The sequence below is a fragment of the Odocoileus virginianus genome, chromosome 18 (genome assembly GCF_023699985.2).
Source record: "Odocoileus virginianus isolate 20LAN1187 ecotype Illinois chromosome 18, Ovbor_1.2, whole genome shotgun sequence".
Classification (NCBI taxonomy): domain Eukaryota; kingdom Metazoa; phylum Chordata; class Mammalia; order Artiodactyla; family Cervidae; genus Odocoileus; species Odocoileus virginianus.
Window position 1 is genome coordinate 9,947,508 of NC_069691.1, and position 22,282 is coordinate 9,969,789.

The window sequence follows — 22,282 nt, forward strand, 5'->3', positions numbered from 1 at the left end:
GTTCTTTTCATTATAGGGGACTGGAATGCAAAAGTGGGAAGTCAAGAGATACCTGGAGTAACAGGCAAATTTGGCCATGGAGTACAGAATGAAGCAGGGTAAAGGCTAAGAGAGTTTTGCCAAGAGAACACACTGGTCATAGCAAACACCCTCTTCCAACAACACAAGAGAAGACTCTACACATGGACATCACCAGCTGGTCAATACCAAAGTCTGATTGATTATATTCTTTGCAGCCAAAGATGGAGAAGCTCTGTACAGTCAGCAAAAACAAGACCAGGAGCTGACTGTGGCACAGACCATAAACCCTTTATTGCCAAACTCTGACTTAAATTGAAGAAAGTAGGGAAAACCATTAGACCATTCAGATATGACCTAAATCCAATCCCTTATGACTATACAGTGGAAGTGAGAAATAGATTTAAGGGACTAGATCTGATAGACAGAGTGCCTGATGAACTATGGACAGAGGTTCGTGACATTTACAGGAGACAGGGATTAAGACCATCCCAAGAAAAAGAAATGCAAAAAGGCAAAATGGCTGTCTGAGGAGGCCTTACAAATAGCTGTGAAAAGAAGAGAAGCAAAAAGCAAAGGAGAAAAGGAAAGATATACCCACTGAATGCAGAGTCCCAAAGAATAGCAAGGAGAGAGAAGAAAGCCTTCCTCAGTGATCAGTGCAAAGAAATAGAGGAAAACAATAGAATGGGAAAGACTAGCGAGCTCTTCAAAAAAATTTTAGGATACCAAGGGAACATTCCATGCAGAGATGGGCTCAATAAAGGACAGAAATGGTATTGGCCTAATAGAAGCAGAAGATATTAAGAAGAGGTGGCAAGAATACACAGAAGAACTATACAAAAAAGATCTTTACAACCCAGAAAATCATAATGGTGTGATCACTGACCTAGAGCCAGACATCCTGGAATGTGAAGTCAAGTGGGCCTTAGGAAGCATCGCTATGAACAAAGCTAGTGGAGGTGATGGAATTCTAGTTAAGCTATTTCAAATCCTAAAAGATGATGCTCTGAAAGTGCTGCACTCAGTATGCCAGCAAATTTGGAAAACTCAGCAGTGGACACAGGACTGGAAAAGGTCAGTTTTCATTCCAATCCCTAAGAAAGACAATGTCAAAGAATGCTCAAACTACCGCACAATTGTACTCATCTTACATGCTAGCAAAGTAATCCTCAAAATTCTCCAAGCCAGGCTTCAATAATATGTGAACCGTGAACTTCCAGATGTTCAAGCTGGTTTTAGGAAAGGCAGAGGAACCAGAGATCAAATTGCTAACATCTGCTGGATCATCAAAAAAGCAAGAGAGTTCCAGAAAAACATCTATTTCTGCTTTATTGACTATGCCAAAGCATTTGACTGTGTGGATCACAATAAACTGTGGAAAATTCTGAAAGACATGGGAATACCAGACCACCTGACATGCCTCCTGAGAAATCTGTGTGCAGGTCAAGAAGCAACAGTTAGAACAGAACATGGAATAACAGACTGGTTCCCAATAGGAAAAGGAGTATGTCAAGGCTGTATATTGTCACCCTGCTTATTTAACTTATATGCAGAGTACATCATGAGAAATGCTGGACTGGAGGAAGCACAAGCTGGAATCAAGATTGCCGGGAGAAATATCAATAACCTCAGATATGCAGATGACACCACCCTTATGGCAGAAAGTGAAGAGGAACTAAAGAGCCTCTTGATGAAAGTGAAAGAGGAGAGTGAAAAAGCTGGCTTAAAGCTCAAATTCAGAAAACTAAGATCATGGCATCCAGTCCCATCACTTCATGGCAAATAGATGGGGAAACAGTAGAAACAGTGTCAGACTTTATTTTGGGGGGCTCAAAAATCACTGAAGATGGTGATTGCAGCCATGAAATTAAAAGACGTTTACTCCTTGGAAGGAAAGTTATGACCAACCTAGACAGTATATTCAAAAGCAGAGACATTACTTTGCCAACAAAGGTCTGTCTAGCCAAGGCTATGGTTTTTCCAGTGGTCATGTATGGATGTGAGAGTTGGACTGTGAAGAAAGCTGAGCGTAGAAGAATTGATGCTTTTGAACTGTGGTGTTGGAGAAGACTCTTGAGAGTCTCTTGGACTGCAAGGAGATCCAACCAGTCCATCTTAAAGGAAATCAGACCTGAATATTCATTAGAAGGACTGATGTTGAAGCTGAAACTCCAATACTTTGGCCACCTAATGCGAAGAGCTGACTCACTGGAAAAGACCCTGATGCTGGGAAAGATTGAGGGCAGGAGGAGAAGGGGATGACAGAGAATGAGATGGCATCATTGACTCAATGGACATGAGTTTGAGTAAACTCTGGGAGTTAGTGATGGACAGGGAAGCCTGGCGTGCTGCAGTCCATGGGGTCTCAGAGTTGGAAAGACCTGAGTGACTGAACTGAACTGACACTACAAAAGTAAATTTTCTACATTTAAACTACAAAATACACTGGGGTGATACTTTTTTTTTTGCTTCATTTCTCTTTTATATTGGGGTTTCATGTGAGATCATACATGTCTGTTTTCAAGAATGGCATTCTGAAGACATTTACACCTCAGCTAGCCCCTGTATGTATGATCAGGGCCCTCAAGATGGCTGCTCTCTAGGTCTCTGCATCTCCTGCTCAACCAGTGCCTGCTTCACATATACCCTACTCACACGTCGGGCCTTCCCACACCTGGGCTCAGGCCAGTGACTGTTTTATTAATAGCTTGAGGCTAGAATATCTCCACTAGGAGATCAAAGGGGCAGTGAGGGGCGTGCCCACCGCTGGTGTCCCTGGTCAACAGTGGGCCAACTGCTATCAGTTCCGCCTATAACTGGTAACCTCCCTCTCCCCACCAGGAGTGAAGGCTGGGGTGCTGGCTGCTCCAGGACTTTGCTTCACTCATACCAGTTTTCCCCATCCATTAAGCCATTGAGTCTCTGAGGCTGATTCCAGGCTCTTTCTTTGGTGTTGAAGCTGGGCAAATACAGGGCTTGCAGGCCTGTTGGAGGCGGCCCCACACCCGATTATAATAAATTCACTACAGCACATCAACAGGTAAAGAGGAGAAATAATAATTTTCTGTTTACATTCAGGTTCTTGGCAGAGATCCCTCTGTAATAAAAGGCAGATTAAAATGAGAAAAAGAAACAGAAGTTTATTAATATGGATAACTCCTGTATCCATGGGAGTTCTGGGGGGAAAGGGGTGGGAGAGTTTCAGAGAAAAGGAGGAATTTGACAAGAGAATCAGAATGGGGGATGTTAGGGTAGAGTGGAGAGGTAGTTGGCATAGAATTGAAGGCAGAAGATGGCCCTAACCATTGGATCACCACCTTGCCTCAGTTAATCTTAACATCTTATTTTGCAGAGAGTAATTTTAGTTTACTGATAATGTTGGGATGCTTTGAAATAAATGTTCCACTGAACTCTGGAAATTTTTTGAGTTATTGTACTCCAGTTCAATTTTAAGAAAATTAAGTTTGGAGATTTCAAAAATTCCCCATAGTGGTCACTGATACTCTAAATTGCCTTTGGTGAGGTTGGTCCCTTTGTTAGAAATATACATGTAGAAGGGCCATGGATTTTAAACATAAAATTGGCCTGAGTCCCTATGTGTGGCTGCCCTCAAAATACTTAAATAACAGGAAACCCCCATCTTAGAGATTTTTCCTTTAGAACAAAGGACAATTCTCAAATGGCTTAAGCAACTTAGCATAAATGGCTCAATTTAAACAGCTTGCAAGCTAATCCCAGCCAGTTTTAAGAAGACAGGTTGGTTTGGTGGGAGCCAGGCCAAAGACTTTTTTTCAGTAGTCCCCAGAAGATGGCCATTCCAAAGGAATAGGTAAAATCTGAAAAATCCTGGCCATTCTTCAGAAACAGTTTCAGAGAAACCACCCCTGATCTCAATGAATGGCCAGGACTAGTCAGTTTCAGCGAATCAGTCTGATCGCAAAATCAGAGCAAAGTGCCAAATGAATACTCTAATATAGAACAAGGCCTTAACCAGAACGGAGAAACCTTTGAATATATCCTGAGGAAAACCTGGAGAGGTAAAGTTCGAGAAAAGCAAAGAGGGCGCAAACTCAGATCCAGAAGAATAACCTCCAGCTCCAGGGCCTGTGAGAAAGCAGTGAGTGGAGTGGCTGAATTGCGGTCATCACAACTGTGTGCTCACCAGCCCCAGAGCTATCAGGAGTCTTTTTTTTGTTGTTGTACTGGGTCTTCCTTGCCGTGCGCAGGCTTTCTCTAGTTGTGGCCTGGGCTACTCTTCGTTTTGGTGTGAGGCTTCTCTTTTTGCACAACACAGGCTCTAGGACACACAGGCTTCCGCTGCTGCTGCACACGAGCTCGGTAGCTGAGTTCAAGAGCTCTAGGGCACAGACTCAGCAGTTGAGATGCCTGGGGTTAGTTGCCCTGTGGCATGTGGGATCTTCTCAGACCAGGGATTGAACCTGTGTCGCCTGCATTTGGCAGGCAGATTCTTAACTGCTGGATGACCAGAGAAGACCCCATCAAAAGTCTTTTGTGGTCTCCAACTAGTCACAAAAATGTTGACTTGAAATGAATAGACTACTAGATATATCTCCAGCAAAGATGGGTCTATTTGGGATTAGCAGAGAATTGTATTTGGGGTTAGCAACCATTGTAAATCATGTACAAGTCCCCTACATAGAAAGAGAAGGAGAATGCTTTTATAGAGAGGAAAAGGAATTTGGGAAAAATGAAAGTGTTAGTCACTCAGTCATGTCCGACTCTTTGCAACCACATGGACTGTAGCTCACCAGACTCCTCTGTCCATGAAATTCTCCAGGCAAGAACACTGAAGTGGGTTGCCATTCCCTTCTCCAGGGGATCTTCCCTACCCAGGGATCGAACTGGGTTTCCTGCACTGCAGACAGATTCTTTACCGTCCAAGCCACCAGGGAAGCCTATATAGCAATGGCTTTTTTTGATTGAATTCTTGCCAGGGAAGAAGTCTTCTTCCTGTTGAGCTCTGCTATCCGCCCAAAGATAGAGAGCTCCCCCTTATGGTCTTCTAACTCTATTTGAGGTTTCTGTTTAATTTTTTTATACTTCTAAGTTTTGCAATTCTGAATGAAGCTACTATAAGCATATAAACATAAATGTGCAGGGTTTATGTGGATATAAGTTTTCAACTCATTCGATAAATACCAAAACTGTTGGATCATGCAGGAAGAATATGTTCACCTTTGTAAGAAACTGCCAAACTGTCTTCCAAAGTGGCTGTACCATTTTGCATTCCCAGCAGCAATGAATAAAAGTTCCTGAAGTTCCATACCCTTGTCAGCATTTAGTATTGTCTGTGTTTGGGATTTTAGCCATTCTAATAGGTAGCGGTATCTCATTGTTGTTTTAATTTGTAATTCATTAATGACATATGATGTTGCATGTCTTCATATATGTACTTAACATCTTTTTACATTCTTTGGTGAGGTGTCTGTCCAGACTATTGGTCCATTTTTAAAAACTAGGTTGTTTGTTTTCCTATTGTTGAATTTTAAGAGTTCTTTAAATTCATTTTTTTATTGTTCATTGTTTAATTATGGTGGGCCCTCTCTTTTTCCTTCACAAGTCTCTCTAGTTCTGCTCCCCCTTGATTCCCAACTGTGCTCTTTCTTCCTGTTGAAAGAAAACTCAATAGCAAAGAAGTATGCTCTTTGCCTACTGGCAGAGGAAATGATGCTACCAGTGCAGCTCAGGGCAAATCTAAAAGCATATTACTAATATTTCTTCTGTTAAAAGTCTGGAGCTTCATAAAGACACACAGACACACACACTCTAGATTTATTTCTGAAAATGCTGTAGCATATTTTTATAGTCAAAAGAGTGGGACAAGCAATAAATTCATTAGGTCAGGGGTCCCCAACCTCTGTGACCTAATGCCTGATGATCTGAGGTGGAGCTTATGTAATGATAATAGAAATAAAGTGCACAGTAAGTGTGTAATGTGCTAGAATCATCCTGAAACCATCCCCCTATCCCTGGTCTGTGGAAAATGTTTCTTCCACAAAAGCAGTCCCTGGTGCCAAAAAGGTTGGGGATCACTGCTTTAGGCTACAGAATAATAACCAGAATTGTTTTAAGCATATTCTTTGGTCACTGAAGTGGGGTGGGGGGTGGTGACTCTGACTAGACTAGTCTATAAAGTACTTGAGGGGAGTCCTTAGAGATAAAACCCAGATGGTAAATTGAAGGGGACCCTAGAAAGGCTATTTTATTCTGTAGTACCGGGGAGCCACTGAGGGCTATTAAGTAGCAGTGGAAAAGAGTCAGGCTTTTGCTTTTCATATCCTGTGCTGATATCACAGTATTTAGGCATAGTAATTGACATGTCAACACAGTTTAAAAAATTGGAGCCCAAATGCCTCATCTTAGAAATTCTCCAAGTCTCCCTTTCCCTCTTTTTAAATTGGGGTTAATGCTTTACTCCAAAGCTGATATGAAGGCTACGTGAAATACTGTCTGAAGTACTTATTACTCATTTCATTCTTAAGACCACGCCTCCTCATTTATCCCGACTCATTTAATTATTTTACTTCATTTACTTGTCACACTTCTTGTAGTGCCGAAGGAGTAGGACCCATCACATATGCTTTCTCAGGCTCTGATCTCTAGGCTTTTCTTTTTTTTTCATTTATTTTTAATTGAAGGATAATCGCCTTGCTACATTGTGTTGGTTTCTACCCTACATCCACATGAACCAGCCATAGGCACACACATGTCCCCTCCCTCCTGAACCCTCCCACCTTCCATCCCATCCCATCCCATCACTCCAGCAGTCACAGAGCCCCAGTCCTACAGCAAATTCCCACTGGCTGTCTGTTTTACATATGGTAATGTATCTGTTTCCATACTGCTCTCTCCATTTGTCCCACCCTGCCCTTCCCCCACTGTGTCCACAAATCTCTTCTCTATGTCTGTGTCTCCATTGCTGCCCTGCAGATAGGTTCATCAGTACCATCTTTCTAGATTCTGTATACCTGTGCTAATATACCATATTTGTTTTCCTCTTTCTGACTTACTGTATTCTATATACTAGGCTCTAGGTTAATCTACCTCACTAGAACTGACTCAAATGCATTCTTTTATGGTTGAGTAAAAATATCAACAACCTCAGATATGAGGATGACACCATCCTTATGGCAGAAAGTGAAGAAGAACTAAAGAGCCTCTTGATGAAGGTGAAAGAGGAAAGTGAAAAAGTTGGCTTAAAGCTCAACATTCAGAAAACTAGGATCATGGCATCTGGTCCCATCACTTCATGGCAAATAGATGGGGAAACAGTTCAAACAGTGGCTGACTTTATTTTTCTGGGCTCCAAAATCACTGCAGATAGTGATTGCAGCCATGAAATTAAAAGACACTTACTCCTTGGAAGGAAAGTTATGACCAACTTAGACAGCATATTGAAAAGCAGAAACATTACTTTGTCAACAAAGGTCTGTCTAGTCAAGGCTATGGTTTTTCCAGTAGTCTGTATGGATGTGAGATTTGGACTACAAAGAAAGCTGAGCACCGAAAAATTGATGCTTTTGAACTGTGGTGTTGGAGAAGACTCTTGAGAGTCCCTTAGGCTGCAAGGAGACCCAACAAGTCCATCTTAAAGGAAATCAGTCCTGAATATTCATTGGAAGGACTGATGCTGAAGCTGAAACTCCAATACTTTGGCCACCCGATGTGAAGAACGGACTCAGTGGAAAAGACCCTGATGCTGAGAAAGATTGAGGGCAGGAGGAGAAGGGGACAACAGAGGATGAGATGGTTGGATGGCATCACCGACTCAATGGACATGGGTTTGGGTGAACTCCAGGAGTTGGTGATGGACAGGGAGGCCTGGCGTGCTGCAGTTCATGGGGTCACAAAGAGTTGGACACAACTGAGCGACTGAACTGAACTGAATATTCCATTGTATATATGTACCACTCATATTTATCCATTCATCTGTTGATGGACATCTAGTTTGCCTCCAGGTCCTAGCTATTGTAAATAGTGCTGCAATGAACACTGGGCTACATGTGTCTTTTTCAATTATGGTTTTCTCAGGTTACATGCCCAGTAGTAGAATTGTTGGGGGCGTATGGTAGTTTTATTTCTAGTTTTTAAAGGAATCTTCATACTGTCTTCCATAGTGGCTATATCAATTTACATTCCCACCAACAGTGCAGGAGGATTCCCTTTTCTCCACACCCTCTCTAGTATGTATTGTTTGCAGGTGTTTTGGTGATGGCCATTTTCACTGACAAGAGGTGATATTTCATTGCATTTCTCTGATAACAAGTGATGTTGAGTATCTTTTCATGTGTTTATTAGCCATTTGTATGTCTTCTTTGGAGAAATGTCTGCTTAGGTCTTCTGCCCACTTTTTGATTAGGTTGTTTGTTTCTCTGGTATTGAGCTGCACGAGCTGCTTGTATATCTAGGCTTTTCTTATTGAGTGTATCACTGATAAAGATGTTCCTGCCATTGTTGCTGTTAGGCCAGGCAATTTGCTAAGTGCAGTGCATACATGATCTCACTTAAACCCCACAAAATTATTAATATTCCCATTTAGTTGATAAGAACACTGAGACTCAGAGTATTTTGCCCAAAGTCACCCAGCAATTAAATGAGGCAGGGCCTGCATTCAAACCCTGGCTTATCTAGCTCTAGTTCCTATGCACTTCACCATTAACTGCACAAAATGCCTTTTATGTGCAGGCTTCTCCCTCTAGCAGCTTTCCAAGCACTTTATCAGGACTTCATTGGCCTATTTACAGCATAAAATGCTATGTTATCAGGCTTCCCAATAGGCCTCCCCCACTAAACTGAGTCTTCTGAGGGCCAAGTCTTTGTCTCAGACACCTTTGTTCCCCAAGCACCCTGTATTGCTTGGTGAACACTGGGCTCATTCATTTATTCCTTCTGCAGATATTTAGAAAACATTTGCTATAAATGAGGTGCTATGCAGGAAGAGAAGAGGACAACAGAGGACGAGATGTCTGAATGGCATTACTGACTCAATGGACGTGAGCTTAAGCAAATCCGGGAGATGGTGAAGGACAGGGAAGCCTAGCATGCTGCAGTCCATAGAGTCACAAAGAGTCAGACAGAACTGAGTGACTGAACAACAAAGGAGCTATGCTAGTGTTAGGTCAATAAAACAGGGATACCAACAAAGACCCCTTTGGTACTGTCAACTTAAACAATACTCACAGCCTAAAACTTGAGTTATGTTTTGTTTGGTGGGAATTTTTAGGACTTCAAGCCCCAAAGGCAGCATCTCAAGTAACCTTGAGAGAACTGCTCTGTGGAAGCAAGGGGTGGGGTAGTCAAGATTATACAGAAGTTTTGCAACAAAGGGCAGTTACTCCAAAGGTCAAAAGATTATTGTTAATTAAGGAAAACCAGGTATCTCAAGTTCATAAATTCAGTGCTTTTCTATGTATGAGACTATGCAAGAGTCTGGGCTCACTGAAATCATTCCTTTGATAAGCACTCCAGCTATCTGGGACCAATATGCTCTAGTTTCACATCCTGCATTCGGTCAGCGCTCACCAGTAGGTAGTGGCTACAGTCTGATGGTTACTAGATGGCAGGTATTCTTTCCTTCCAGAGTTCCCTCAGGGCTCACCAGCTCACTTTGGAGGACTATAATCTCTAATGAAGTGACAGGCTTTGTTTACTGATTTGGCAGGCAATAGCCCATTTCTCGGTACCAATATAGGGAGAAGATAATTGGAACACTGGGTAAGCACTATCAGTTACATACATGTAAGGTAAAATGAAAATGACTATAAAGTTTGGACAGAATTTCACACACGTTTGTAGAGAAAAGTAAAAGAGAACAATTAAAACTTCTATCTCCAGAACAAGAGGATGTGTCTTGTGAGCAACCCAGAAACTATTTCCAGAGGTAAAGTTTACAGTTCCAAGAGTCTGAAGACCCAGAAAATTGCATTTTGGTAGAGATCAAGTCTTGTATCAAGCTTTTAAAGTTTCTCAGAGAGTCCAGGAGATGAGGGAGAGTGGGTAGACAGCCCTGTCCCTCATCAAAAAAATTGCATCGCTGTAACCTTCCGCTAGTCTCTGGGATTGCAGGTTTACAGATCAGGGCACGCTCCCCGGAGCTTACATGCTAATATAACTTCAAATCGTGGACAAGTGGTCTAGAGAAGAGGATCACTTCCGGTAGGTAGTCGTGAAAACCTCATTGAAGAGGTGATTTCCGAGTTGAAATCTTTAAGGTTTATTAAGTGTTTAAAGAGCGACTGATTGATGAATGAAGAGCAATCTAGCAGTTGTCAAGGGCGGTAAAGAAAGTTTCTCTTTGGCGTCAAGTCATAATGAAAAGGAACAGCGGGGAAGAAACACTTAGGAGTGTCCGAGAATACTGCTTTTCACAGCCCTCAGGCTGAAAAAAGAAAACGCATCTCCGCCTCCGTTCCCAAAGCCAGGGATACACCTGAGAAAGGGAAAAGCAGCGACTCCCCGGCTACCGCTGGGGGCGGGGCTACGGCTGGGGCGGGGGCTACGGCTGGGGGCGGGGCTACGGCTGGGGGCGGGGCTACGGAAGCCGAACCGGCGCCGGGGCGCTCAGCCGGGGCAGTGTGCGCAGGCCCGGGGTACTCGGTGGGCTGAGGTGCCTCCCGCCCCGGCCCGCCCCGGCACGCCCCCGCCGCGCTCCCCGCCCACACCCGCACTTACTTCCGCGGTCGCCGGCTTCCCGGAGCCCAGACGCAGCTTCTGAGTCGTCCGGCGGCTTCTGTTGGGTCAGCGGGCGTGAGGATCTCGCGGCGGCGTGTAGTCTGCCCCGCTCGGCCGTTGTGCGCCTGTCCGCTCGACCGCCCGGCGGGCCGGCTGAACTCCCTCACGTGTTCCCCGGCTGGTCCGGGGGGTCCGGGCACCGCCTCCACGGCGGCCCCGCCGGACCTGCGGTCGGGGCCGCAGCCCGAACCTGGAGCGGACGGCGTCATGAGGCACCTGCCGTATTTCTGCCGCGGCGAAGTGGTGCGGGGCTTCGGCCGCGGCTCCAAGCAGTTGGGCATCCCTACAGGTGAGCGCAGGAGAGCGCGGAGTCCCCCCACCCACCCTTGGCTGGGTCACCTGGGAGCGGAGCGGGGACGTCAGCCGGGGGAGCTCCAAGCTGGGTCGTGGGACTACGGGCAGAAATGACACTTTGCTCCGCCCCGGTCCCTCTTTGTTGAGGCAGAAGACCTTTGGTCGGGCTGATGGTGCGCGTCCTTGCTCTTGGCTCAGAACTCACCCGGCTTGTCGGGTGATGCCCTCAGAAAGCTGAAGTTGAGTTTCAGGATCCCTCTTGCCCGCCTCCCAGTCCAGCTGTGATCAAACCACCAAGCGTGGTGCCTGTTTTGCCTTTTAGACAATGTAATGTGGGCCAGATAGGGTAAATTCTTAAGCCAGCAATATGGTTTACTTTCTTTAAATATGTTAGTAAATTGTGTCTAAATGACGACAGGCACTTGAATGAGAACCAGGTATCATTTTGGTCTTTCTACGTTAGTTTTCGTAGTCAGGACCTGAAGGTATGCTTAATCATCCTTAAAAGTACCTTCCGGGGCTGCCTTTAGACCTGTTAAAGTAGTCTTTGAGCTTGGGGCCTAGGCATGTGTATTTCAAATAATAAGAATCTTTTCAAGAGATTCTGAGCCTCTTTAAGAAAGGCCAGGGCTAAAAACCCAGCTGTTCATGTATTTATTTTTCTTCTACTCTGAGACTTTACATTTTTTGATACTCTTATATAACTAACCTGGTACCTTACACACTTATAATCTGGTACTTTTTTCCTAACCAGTTGGTATGAAGAAGAGAAAGAAATCCTAGCCAGAGTATGAAATGATGGTATTAATAGTCTTAGAGTCCTAGGAATCTTTTTTTTTTTTTTCTCTATTTTTATTAGTTGGAGGCTAATTACTTTACAATATTGTAGAGGTTTTTGTCATACATTGACATGAGTCAGCCATGGATTTACATGTATTCCCCATCCCGATCCCCTCTCCCAGCTCCCTCTCCCTCTGGGTCTTCCCAGTGCACCAGGCCCGAGCACTTGTCTCATACAAGTCCTAGGAATCTTGTGTGATGATTTAGACTAGGCTTGCATGTGACTTTTATAAATATTGAATATGAAACTCTAAACAGCATGTTTTCTTCTGTTGTTTAGCTAACTTTCCTGAACAAGTAGTAGATAATCTTCCAGCTGATATATCTACTGGCATTTATTATGGTTGGGCCAGTGTTGGAAATGGAGATGTCCATAAGATGGTGGTGAGCATAGGATGGAACCCATACTACAAGAATACTAAAAAATCCATGGTAAGAATTAAGAATTGTATTTCACTCCATAAATGAGGATGAGGTGATGATTTAGAGTAATATGCAGGTAGAACTCATCAGTGGTGATCACAACAGTAATCCAGATTCTAGAATTTTGGCAGTGTATCTGAAGGGTTTAAAAGTGAAGTATTGGAATAACTTTTCCATCCTTTCAAGCTGTTTGTGTCTTTGGATCTAAAGTGAGTCTCTAGTCTCTTATAAAGAGGGTTGGATTTTCTATTTTTTAACTATTCTGCTTATCTCTGACTTTTGGTTGGAGAGTTTAATCCACTTATATTTAAAGTAATTACTAGTAAGGAGGGTCTTCTGCTATTTTACTTGTTTTGTTTTTTTATATGCCTTCCAGCTCTTTTGTCCATTGGTTCTTCGATTACTGCCTTGTTTGTTTAGTTGATTTTTTTTTTTTTTTGTAGTAATACGTGTTGATCCCTTCTTATTTCCTTCTGTGCATTTTCTGTAGATATTTTCTTTGTGGTTACCATGGGGAGTGCATTTAACATCCTAAAGTTATAAAAATCCATTTTGAATTTATACCAAATTGGTAGTATACCAAAACTCACAGATTATATCATTGTGTACCCAATAACATAGATTAATCAATTTTATAAATTATGGAGAAAATAGAAAGTGGAATCACAAACCAAAACTACAATAATTAAATTTTATAACTGCCCGTGTATTTACCTTTATTAGAAATAAAAGTGAAATAAAGTTGAGTTTGCCACAGTTAATGTAGGTCATTTACCCTTTAATTATTGCTGACTCTGTTAGGGCTTCCCAGGAGGCACAGTGGTAAAGAATCTGCCTGCAATGCGGGATACCCAGGTTCAATCCCTGAGTTGGGAAGATTCCCTGGAGAAGGAAATGGCAACCCACTCCAGTATTCTTGCCTGCATAATCCCTCGGACAGAGGAGAATGGCAGACTTCAGTCCATGGGTTCGCAAAGAGTCAGACATGACCGCAGCAACTGAGCGCGCACGCACCCTGTTGAGGTAGAACTGCTTACTCTATGAATGGTGCTTTCTGATAAAACTGCAGAATGATGCTTTTTCTCATCTTTTAACCGCCTTTGAGGGTATACATATTTTCCTGTTCTTATTATCAAATGTACACAGCTTAAGTGCTTAATCTTCTAGATATGGCTGAATCTTTTGGTCATCTAAATTTCATTCTCTTTGAAGGGTTTATAAAAATCTGTCCCAATTGGAAAGCTAGCTGAAAAAGTACTGGTGTAGGCAGTAGAAATGGTCCAGGACTACTTAATGTTATGCTCAATGGTCCTCTTATTTTTCAGGATTAAGGGTGTGTTGGCGTAGATAAAGAAAAGAATTGATGAAAGAACACAAAATATTTTTCTGTGGAGTGAGGGAGGAAATGAAAGGGAGGGGAGGCTATCCCATGACTGATTTTTTCTTATTTAGCTACTCAGATAACAACTCTTATTACAGAGCCAGTTAAGGAGTGCCTTCTGTAGTTAGGAGAAACTCAGTTTTCCATTGGTAGGAGGTTCATTTTAGAGTTTTTCTTTTTCCTTTTCCTTGCTGATAACAGATGTACATGATATACCTGTTGAAGTCTTTATTTACTCCTTTTTTAAAAAAGTAGGATTGTCTTACTGACTGAAAGAAGTTCTTAACATTCTGGATCCAGTTGTTTTGTTGGAACTAGTATGACAAATGTCTACTGTGTTGCTTTTTTTTTTCTTTTAATTTGATTAATGGAATGGTGTCTTTTGAGGAAGAGTTGCTTTGCTCATTGCCTCTTTGGTGTATTTGCTCAGTTTTTTCACCTTAATAAGAGTCTTAATTATTTTGTTGCATGTTAACTTTTTCTAAAAACAGCAAATCACACCAGATTTGTGCCATAGCATCTACCTTACTCAGTTATGATGTTTACCTGTAAGGTCAGGGTCAAGAACAGGAGCAATGGAAGAGTTTAGGAAAAACTGCACTTACGTTTTAACCTGTCTTTAAAAATTTAAGGAAGGTTGATTGTTTCATTTCAGTGACCCCCACCATAAAAATAAAGATATGTTCAATTTAAACATCTTTTGACTGTAGGAAACTCATATCATGCATACTTTCAAAGAGGACTTCTATGGGGAAATCCTCAAAGTGGCCATTGTTGGATACCTCAGACCAGAAAAGAACTTTGATTCTTTAGGTAAGTTCTTTTTTAGATCTTCTTAGATATTGCTGCAGCTCCTTTTACTGCTTCTCCTAATAATAATCATGGCAGGACAGATTGTATTTGAGCATGTAATATGCCAGTCCCTGTTTTAAGAGCCTTATGTGAATGAACTCACTTTATCCCCACAACGACCACATGAAGTATTATTTAGTCTATTTTGCAGGTGAGGAAATTGTTAGAGAGGTTAAGTAGTTTGCCTGAGGTAACATAGTAAGTGATGCAGCCTGGATTCAAACTCTGTCTCCCCAACAGTATGAAGTTAGTGAAATATATTTCCTTTTGTATTTTGAGAACAAGTAAGAATTAATACTGTGAATAATGGGTGCTTAGCAGTACTTGAAGTGTAAGAAACAGTAAATCAGAACATTTAAACTAATTGGTGCTGAGTATCTTATTGTAGTGTGATAGTTTTAATTCTAATGTAGAGTTTCTTTTACAAGTGTAAATACTGAAGAGAATTGATAGTGTTTGTTTCTTTCATTTAGTATATGACTTGTACCTTTTTGCTAATGCCTTTCACTAAGTAATTGCAAGACGATTAGGGACATCCTTTATGTTCCATTGACTTTTACTTAAGTCTAGAAGAAAGGATGAAACAAACAGTACTGGCATCTACCCTGTGCCAGGGACACTGCCAGCTTCTGAGATTTAAAGAGAAGCTGAACAAAGGAGTAGTAAAGAGCCCAGCAGCAATTTTTCATTATCTTTACCTGGAATATTCTCTCTGCAGAGTCACTTATTTCAGCAATTCAAGGTGATATTGAAGAAGCTAAGAAACGACTGGACTTACCAGAACATTTGAAACTCAAAGAAGACAAATTCTTCCAGGTTCCCAAAAGCAAGATAATGAATGGCCACTGATGGAAAAATCATCTTATTTATTCATTCACTGTTTCCTAATATTTTACTGCTCATAACTCTGCAGTCTCACATTGGTTATATTTTAAAAAAACAAACATTTTCCTATAGCTGTGAATTAAACAGTGCAATGTAGTTATCATATTATGTTCCAGCTGTTCAATTAAACCCATCATGTCACAGTACTAAAAAAGTTTATTTTAAAAAATCAAGATTTTTATGTAATATGTTGATTAAAATATACCACTAGAAAGGTCTTAAGTGTCTTATAATGGAAATGAAATATGTATAAATATGGGTAACAGGCAGGTCATTAGTCTGAAATGAGAACAATAATTCTCATGGTAAAATTCTAGCATGCGTGTACTTGTATAGCATGCTCTGCTGATCAGAAAGCTTATAAAAGTAACTGTATTAAGCAGAGGTTTGACAGTTTATTATAGACCTAAGGGGAAAATCCAGACTTCATATTTTTTATATTTTGGGCATTTATGTATTATTAAAGACATGAATACTGGTGAAATTTCATTTTAATTAGTAATTTCCTTTAAGCCCTCAAATCATTGTACTGTGTTCCATTTTTTGTTGTAGCTGCCTCAGTTCTAATTGGTCTAGACTCCCTGCCTTTTATTTGTTTTTCTTTTAAAACAGTAAGATGAGTGTTTTTCATATCTCTAGGTCTCATTTTTGTGTTGTATAGCACTTCCGTCTTTTTAAGAGTAGATATTCTTCAACATTTTTCTTTAACCTTTGTTTCCTGTAAACAATGGTCAATGTTGGTTTTTCCATTTACAAAATGTAGAGTTTCATCTGCCTCTGAATCTGCCATTCCACCCCTTCACTATATGAACAGTAGTGAAGTTGCATATCTCTTGCATTTAAGAAAAAACACCCCAAAACTTCATCTTTAGGTTTTCTCAAAGTTTAAATGAACAAACAGTTCATTTATATATACCAGTTTCCTAAAGTAAGATACTTATTTCTCCTTGCCAGAGAAAAAAACTTACTTAAGAGCCAACTAAACTATGAAGTAGAAAGTTACTTATTTTTAATGTGATTATATGTTCCTGAGCAAATACAAACTGTTGCAGTTGTGTGCACACAGTGTAATTTAAGGCTAAAGAATGCTTGTGGTTGGGGGGAAGGCATAAGTAATAATTAAGTTTCAGTTAAATTCATGCTATGCATTTCTTCCTCCTGTTGACTACTAGGAAATGATTCTTAGCCACTCAAGACTTCTGTTTATATTGGCAAAACAAAAACAGGTATTTGGGATATTTAGGAAATTGAGACTACAGATTGTTTTGGTTTTTGTAGCACATTGTAAACTTGTTCACTTTAACACCAGATTTGGGGAGGAGATTGTGGGCAGAAGGATCGAAATGGTAATTTAAAGATAACTCATTGTAAAATCTTTTTCTCCTAATCTGCATAAATGAGAACTGATTGGAACAAAGCTGTTTGTATAAATATTTAGAAAAACATCTAAAGCTAATGTTGGAGAAGGGGGGAAGCATGAGTAAAAGCAGTTGGATTGTTTTTAATTTTGATGTATGAATTTATGGCAAACAATGTAATCTGTCTTTTTCATTTCTTTATAGAAATACTTAGGGTAGGTAATTTAATGTTAGAAATCCTATACTTGAAAGAAGCCTCGATTATCAGTGGCTCTCTGAAACACAGTTAAAAACAACATGGAAAGTGTAAAAACATTTGTGTTTGAATAGCTTGCTGCTGGTTATGTCTTCATTAAGTGTGAAAATTGTTTGATATTGTCACCTTACATCTTATTAAATAACTTGCTTTTGAAAATCATATAGTGTATGGTTTAGAAGTTAGTTAATAGTGTCTACATTTTTTTAAGTTTTATATTAAGTATTTATACATTATAAGAAATTGCAGCAGGGCATTTTTCTATTAGTCAATGTTATTTTCAGGCCTTGAAATAAATCTTGACCAAGTGATGTTTCTTCTTTTTCTCTGTGTCAGTTTGAATCTTCTTCTTTGTCTGTATGAATTCCTGATTTGTTGGTTGATAGTTATTGGTTACCGTAAGGTTGTTAGAGGCCCTGAATAGTGAGTTACAGGCAACAGTTACAGGGAGAACCTAGAAAGCAGCATTGGTTCTACAACCAGAGGCCTTGCCTTTAAGTGTCCCTGTAAGTAGGTCTGGATGCTCCCCTGATGACTCAGGGGTAAAGAATCTACCTGCAGTGCAGGAGACATGAGTTCAATCCTGGGTCGGGAAGATCCCCTGGAAGAGGAAATGGCAACCCACTCCAGTATTCTTGCCTAGAAAATCCCATGGACAGAGGAGCCTGGTGGGCTACAGTCCGTGGGGTTGGGAAGTCTGACACGACTGAGCACACACGCACTCAGTAGGTCTGAGTATCTTTCCATATCTTCTGCTTCAGGATGGTTCTGTAACCCTCATGACTTGCCACCAACCCCACAGCAGTGAATTGGGACTCTTGCCTATCTCTACTATATGCCGAAATTCACAGATGCTCTTTCAACACTTCATCACCAGTGCTGTCAGTTATGGAGGCTTAAAGGCTTGCAGCAGTTAGGGCTGTTGACATGGTTCTGATCAGGGAGATGTAAGCAGTCGTCTACTTGGAATTTATGAGGACAGCTCCGCTTTCCCTGGTGAAAGTGCTAGCCTTTTCCTGTTCTCCTCTTACCTGGAAAACGGACAGGGACTGATAGAGGAGAACCAATCTGACCTTCAGGGACTGAACTATGAAATAAATCTACCTTGTAGAAAGAGATGCCATTATAAGCAAGAGTTTGCAAAAACAAAGTTAGAAAATAAGCTATACAAATATGATGGATATAGGGGTTATCAGATACTGAACTTGAAATCATTGTTAAAGATGAGTGTCAAAAATGGGGAAATAACAAGTTCTATAAAAACTAGGCAGATTTAAGAATTGTCCAAATAGAATTTATATCGTTGAAAAAATAATTGTAATTTAAAGCTCAGCAGACAGATTAAGTATAGCATAGACACTAAGCTATGAGATTGGAGCCTGTGACTGCTCTCATATATTGTATGTACACTCCAAATTCATCTCTCATGCTCTTTGTGAGGTGGCTGGGGCTAACATTTCTTTGAAGTTGGCTTCCTTTTGGGTCAAGTCATACATGGAGGTTGAGCCCAAGCTTGTGTCACGGGTAACTCAGCCCTTGGACCTATACTCTGCTTACCTCCCCTGTTCCTGAGTATGTATTTGGGATAGACGTACATACCTGACTACTGAAAGAATCCCCATTTTGGTTACCTGACTGTAACAAGGGCCAAGTAGAAGTTGGAAGAGTAAACCAAATCTGCTACATCTTGAGAAATTGCCAAGTGCCATCATTAAAAACACAGAAAGGTTCAAGGTAAAGTCTCCTATCTTGCGGGGACTCCCTTGGTGGTCCAATGCAGTCCCAATGCAGGGGGCCCAGGTTTGATCCCTGTCAGTGAACCAAGATCCCACATACTGCAACTAAGCCAAGTACCACAACTACTGAGTGTGCACACTGCAACTGGAGAAGCCTGCGTGCCACAGTGAAAAACCCAGCGCAGGCAAGAGGTTCGTATCTGTTCAGGCTGTGCAGAAACTTGATGGGTCTTGGGAAATGATTGTATTAGCAAAATTGTCAGGTGATGACCTCAGCTGCAGCTGTTGTACAGGATATGTAAAACATCTCGACATTGAACACATCACAACATAATGGAGAAAAACCAGTAAATATCACAATGGAGAGCTATGTTCAATGATGGTAGGCAACATACAAAAGTTTATAGGATGTAACTAATGCTATCAAAATATTACAGCTTTAAATACAAAGAAGAAAGATCAATGACCTAAGCTTTGATCTGTTAATGCAGTTCATCCTTGGTTTAAAAAAAAAGTACCACCCGGTTGATCATGGCTATGCGTGTGAGGAGAGGGAGTATATGGGGAATTTCTGTTCTTTCCTGTCAATTTTGTTGTAAACCTAAAACTGCTTAAAAAACAGGGAGGGGCCTCAAAAAATTAATATGCAGGGTAGATGTTTTTGGCAAACTTTTGTTTCACTTTTATATATGTATATGTATATTATATATGTGTGTAAGTTTGTTGGATTGTGATGCAAAATGTTATTTTTTAGATAAGAAATTTTGCAGATCACTGTAGTTAAATTGGAGAAGGAAATGGCAGCCCACTCCAGTATTCTTGCCTGGAAAATCCCACACAGATTAACATAAATCCCTGGTCTGGGAAGATTTCACATTGCCTCAGGGCAACTAAGCCCTTTCATGCACCACAGCTATTGAGCTTGTGCTCTTGAGCCGATCCATGCTCTGCAACAAGAGAAGTCACTGCGATGAGAAGCCTGCACACTGCAACTGCAGAATAGACCCTATTTGTCACAATTAGAGAAAGCCCACATGCAGTAAGGAAGACCCATTGCAGCCCCCCAAAAGAAAAAAAAGACCCCAGTGAGCTCTCTCACTGTCTTTCCACTCTGTGAGGATATAATGAGCAGTGGACAGTCTGCAAACTGGAAGAGGGTGTCACAGGAGGACTGGACCATACTGACTCCATGATCTCAGACTTCCAGACTTCAGAACTGTGAGAAATTCCTGTTGTCTCTGAGTCATCCAGTCTATGATATTTTGCATAGTAGCCTGAACAAACTAAGCCAGAAACCCTGATGTGAAACAAATTCCCTCCCCTCTCCCCTTCGTCCTTTACCTCTTGTTCAGGCTCTCCTCCTCTCCCGCTTCTGTCTTCCCCCTTCTCTTCTCTTTTCTCTATCTCGAATGGAAACGGGTGTGAGCAGTTGAATTGAGAGCAAAGAAAATACAAAGGCATCATCTGTAAAGTATTTGTAATATTTCTCTTTGGAACTAGGTATGAAATGCCCCCAGGGCTTCCCTGGTGGGTCAGACTGTAAAGAATCCACCTGCAATGCAGGAGGGCCAGTGTTCGATCCCAGGGTCAGGAAGATCTCCTGGAGAAGGGAATAGCTACCCTCTCCAGTATTGATGCCTGGAGAATCCCAGGGACAGAGGAACCTGGTGGGCTACAGTCTATGGGGTTGTAAGGAGTCAGAGATGACTGATGACTAAGCAAGCACACACGTCATGAAATGACCCCTAGGGTATTAGTCTTAATAGCAGTTATTAAGGTTGATGCCTAAACCAGTACTAGTTACCTGGGTTACTCAGGACAATGTGGAGGAAGCATAGCTGCCGAGGGGGTGCAGTGAAAGGGGTTGTTGCTAGTCACTGTACATTTAAGAGTCTTGTGTGCTTACCGTTGCTGTGCAGAGTGGAGCCTCATCTTAGGAAGAGGTTAGGTTGTAAAGTCAGCAAGCATGGCCAAGAGGCAGATACAGAGGTCAAAAGATCCCAAAAATTTTTTGGCCACGTGGCTTGCAGGATCTTGGTTCCCCGTCCAGTAGAACTTGCGGTGGAAGTGTGGGATCTTAACCACTGGGCCATCAGGGAAGTCCCAGAAAACTTAACTGACCTTTGCATTTCTAAAACCTAGGTTGTTTGGTAATGCAAACCTAATTTGATTCTTTTGTGTCTCTCTGCATTTTGGCCACAGACTCTTCACTCTGGGATAGCAGAGGCTGAGTTTGAACAGGCCCTGGTGGCTCAGACGGTAAAGAATCCTCCTGTATTGTGAGAGACCTGGGTTGGGAAGAGCCCCTGCAGGGCGATCAACTCCAGTGTTCTTGCCTGGAGAATCCCCACGGCCAGAGGAGCCTGGCAGGCCACAGTCCATGGGGTCACAGAGAGTCGGACACGACTGAGCACCTAAGCACAGCACTGCTTGATCTTTTATGTTTCCCATAGCAGACAGCCTCACAGTTAGTCTCAGCTGGGAATCTGTTTGTAAGAAGCAAATGGGTTCTGGCTGATTTAGGCTAGAAAGGAATTTACTGGAAGGATGATGGGTAGCTCAGGGAATAGATGGGAAAGCTGGAAACTGGGTGGGAAAAGGGGACCTCTGAGCAAACGGGACCTCAAAGCAGGGCCAGAATGACCACAAAGAGCTTATTCATTGAGGGCAGTGCCGCTGCTGCTAACTAGGGAAGTCACAACTCCTCATCAAACGCCAGCAGATCCATGCCCTCCACACTGCTGCCTGGCTCTGTTGCCCTAGAAACCAATGTTTATGTGATTAGGATCAGATAGGCTGAGCTTCAGCCACATGCCCATGTGTTACCTGCAAAAGGGGCTGGAAAACTCAGCTTCTTTGAGAAGAACTTTTCTAGCAAGGCTCACACAGTGGGAAATAAATTCCCTAATATATTTATCATATATATATATTTATCAGAAGGGGTTCTGATACTGTGCATGTGTGTGCTCAGTCATGTCCAACATTTGCAACCCCATGGACTGTAGCCTGTCAGGCTCCTCTGTCCATGGAATTCTCCAGGTAAGAATACTAAAGTGGGTTGCCTTGTCCTTCTCCAGGGATCTTCCCAACCCAGGGATTGAACCTGCGTCTCCTGCTTTGGCAGGCAGGTTCTTTACCACCAGTGCCACCTGGGAAGCTTCTGATATTGGGCATTAAAAAAAAAAAAAAAGACAAATATCCACTACTATTATCTAATTCTGAAGGAAATGATCTTAGTATATGCCATCCAACCTTCAGCCACTCCGAACAGCATTCTTTATATTAAATTAGAATGTTTCAGAGAGACTGAAGAAAACTTTTGTTTTATTGAAGGAAGAAAAGGTGATCCACAGTATCTCCCTTTTTATCTTGATTTGCAGGCAGCTAGCTCGGGGCTAGTGTTCAATCACAGTACGTATAATTGCCTAGAACCCTAATTTTCAAAATGCTCTCCAAAGACCTGCAGAGCCTAGTGGATGTGCCC

At 41.8% G+C, this 22,282-nt stretch overlaps 1 protein-coding gene across 1 annotated transcript; it reads left to right on the top strand.

The window, feature by feature from the left end:
* Nucleotides 1–10,654: 10,654 nt before the first annotated feature.
* RFK (riboflavin kinase) lies at nt 10,655–17,224 on the top strand. The gene is made up of 4 exons (XM_020877609.2): nt 10,655–11,062; nt 12,188–12,339; nt 14,422–14,524; nt 15,282–17,224. Exons 1-4 carry the CDS (start codon nt 10,981–10,983, stop codon nt 15,410–15,412), a joined length of 468 nt encoding a protein of 155 aa, XP_020733268.1. The 5' UTR covers nt 10,655–10,980; the 3' UTR covers nt 15,413–17,224.
* Nucleotides 17,225–22,282: the final 5,058 nt, after the last annotated feature.

Excerpts from the sequence above, each read along its gene's own strand:
- RFK (XM_020877609.2), top strand. The coding sequence starts at position 10,981 with ATGAGGCACCTGCCGTATTTCTGCCGCGGCGAAGTGGTGCGGGGCTTC. Across the intron at positions 12,340-14,421 it reads AGAATACTAAAAAATCCATG|GAAACTCATATCATGCATAC; the intron begins GTAAGAATTAAG and ends TTTTGACTGTAG. Across the intron at positions 14,525-15,281 it reads AAAGAACTTTGATTCTTTAG|AGTCACTTATTTCAGCAATT; the intron begins GTAAGTTCTTTT and ends TTCTCTCTGCAG.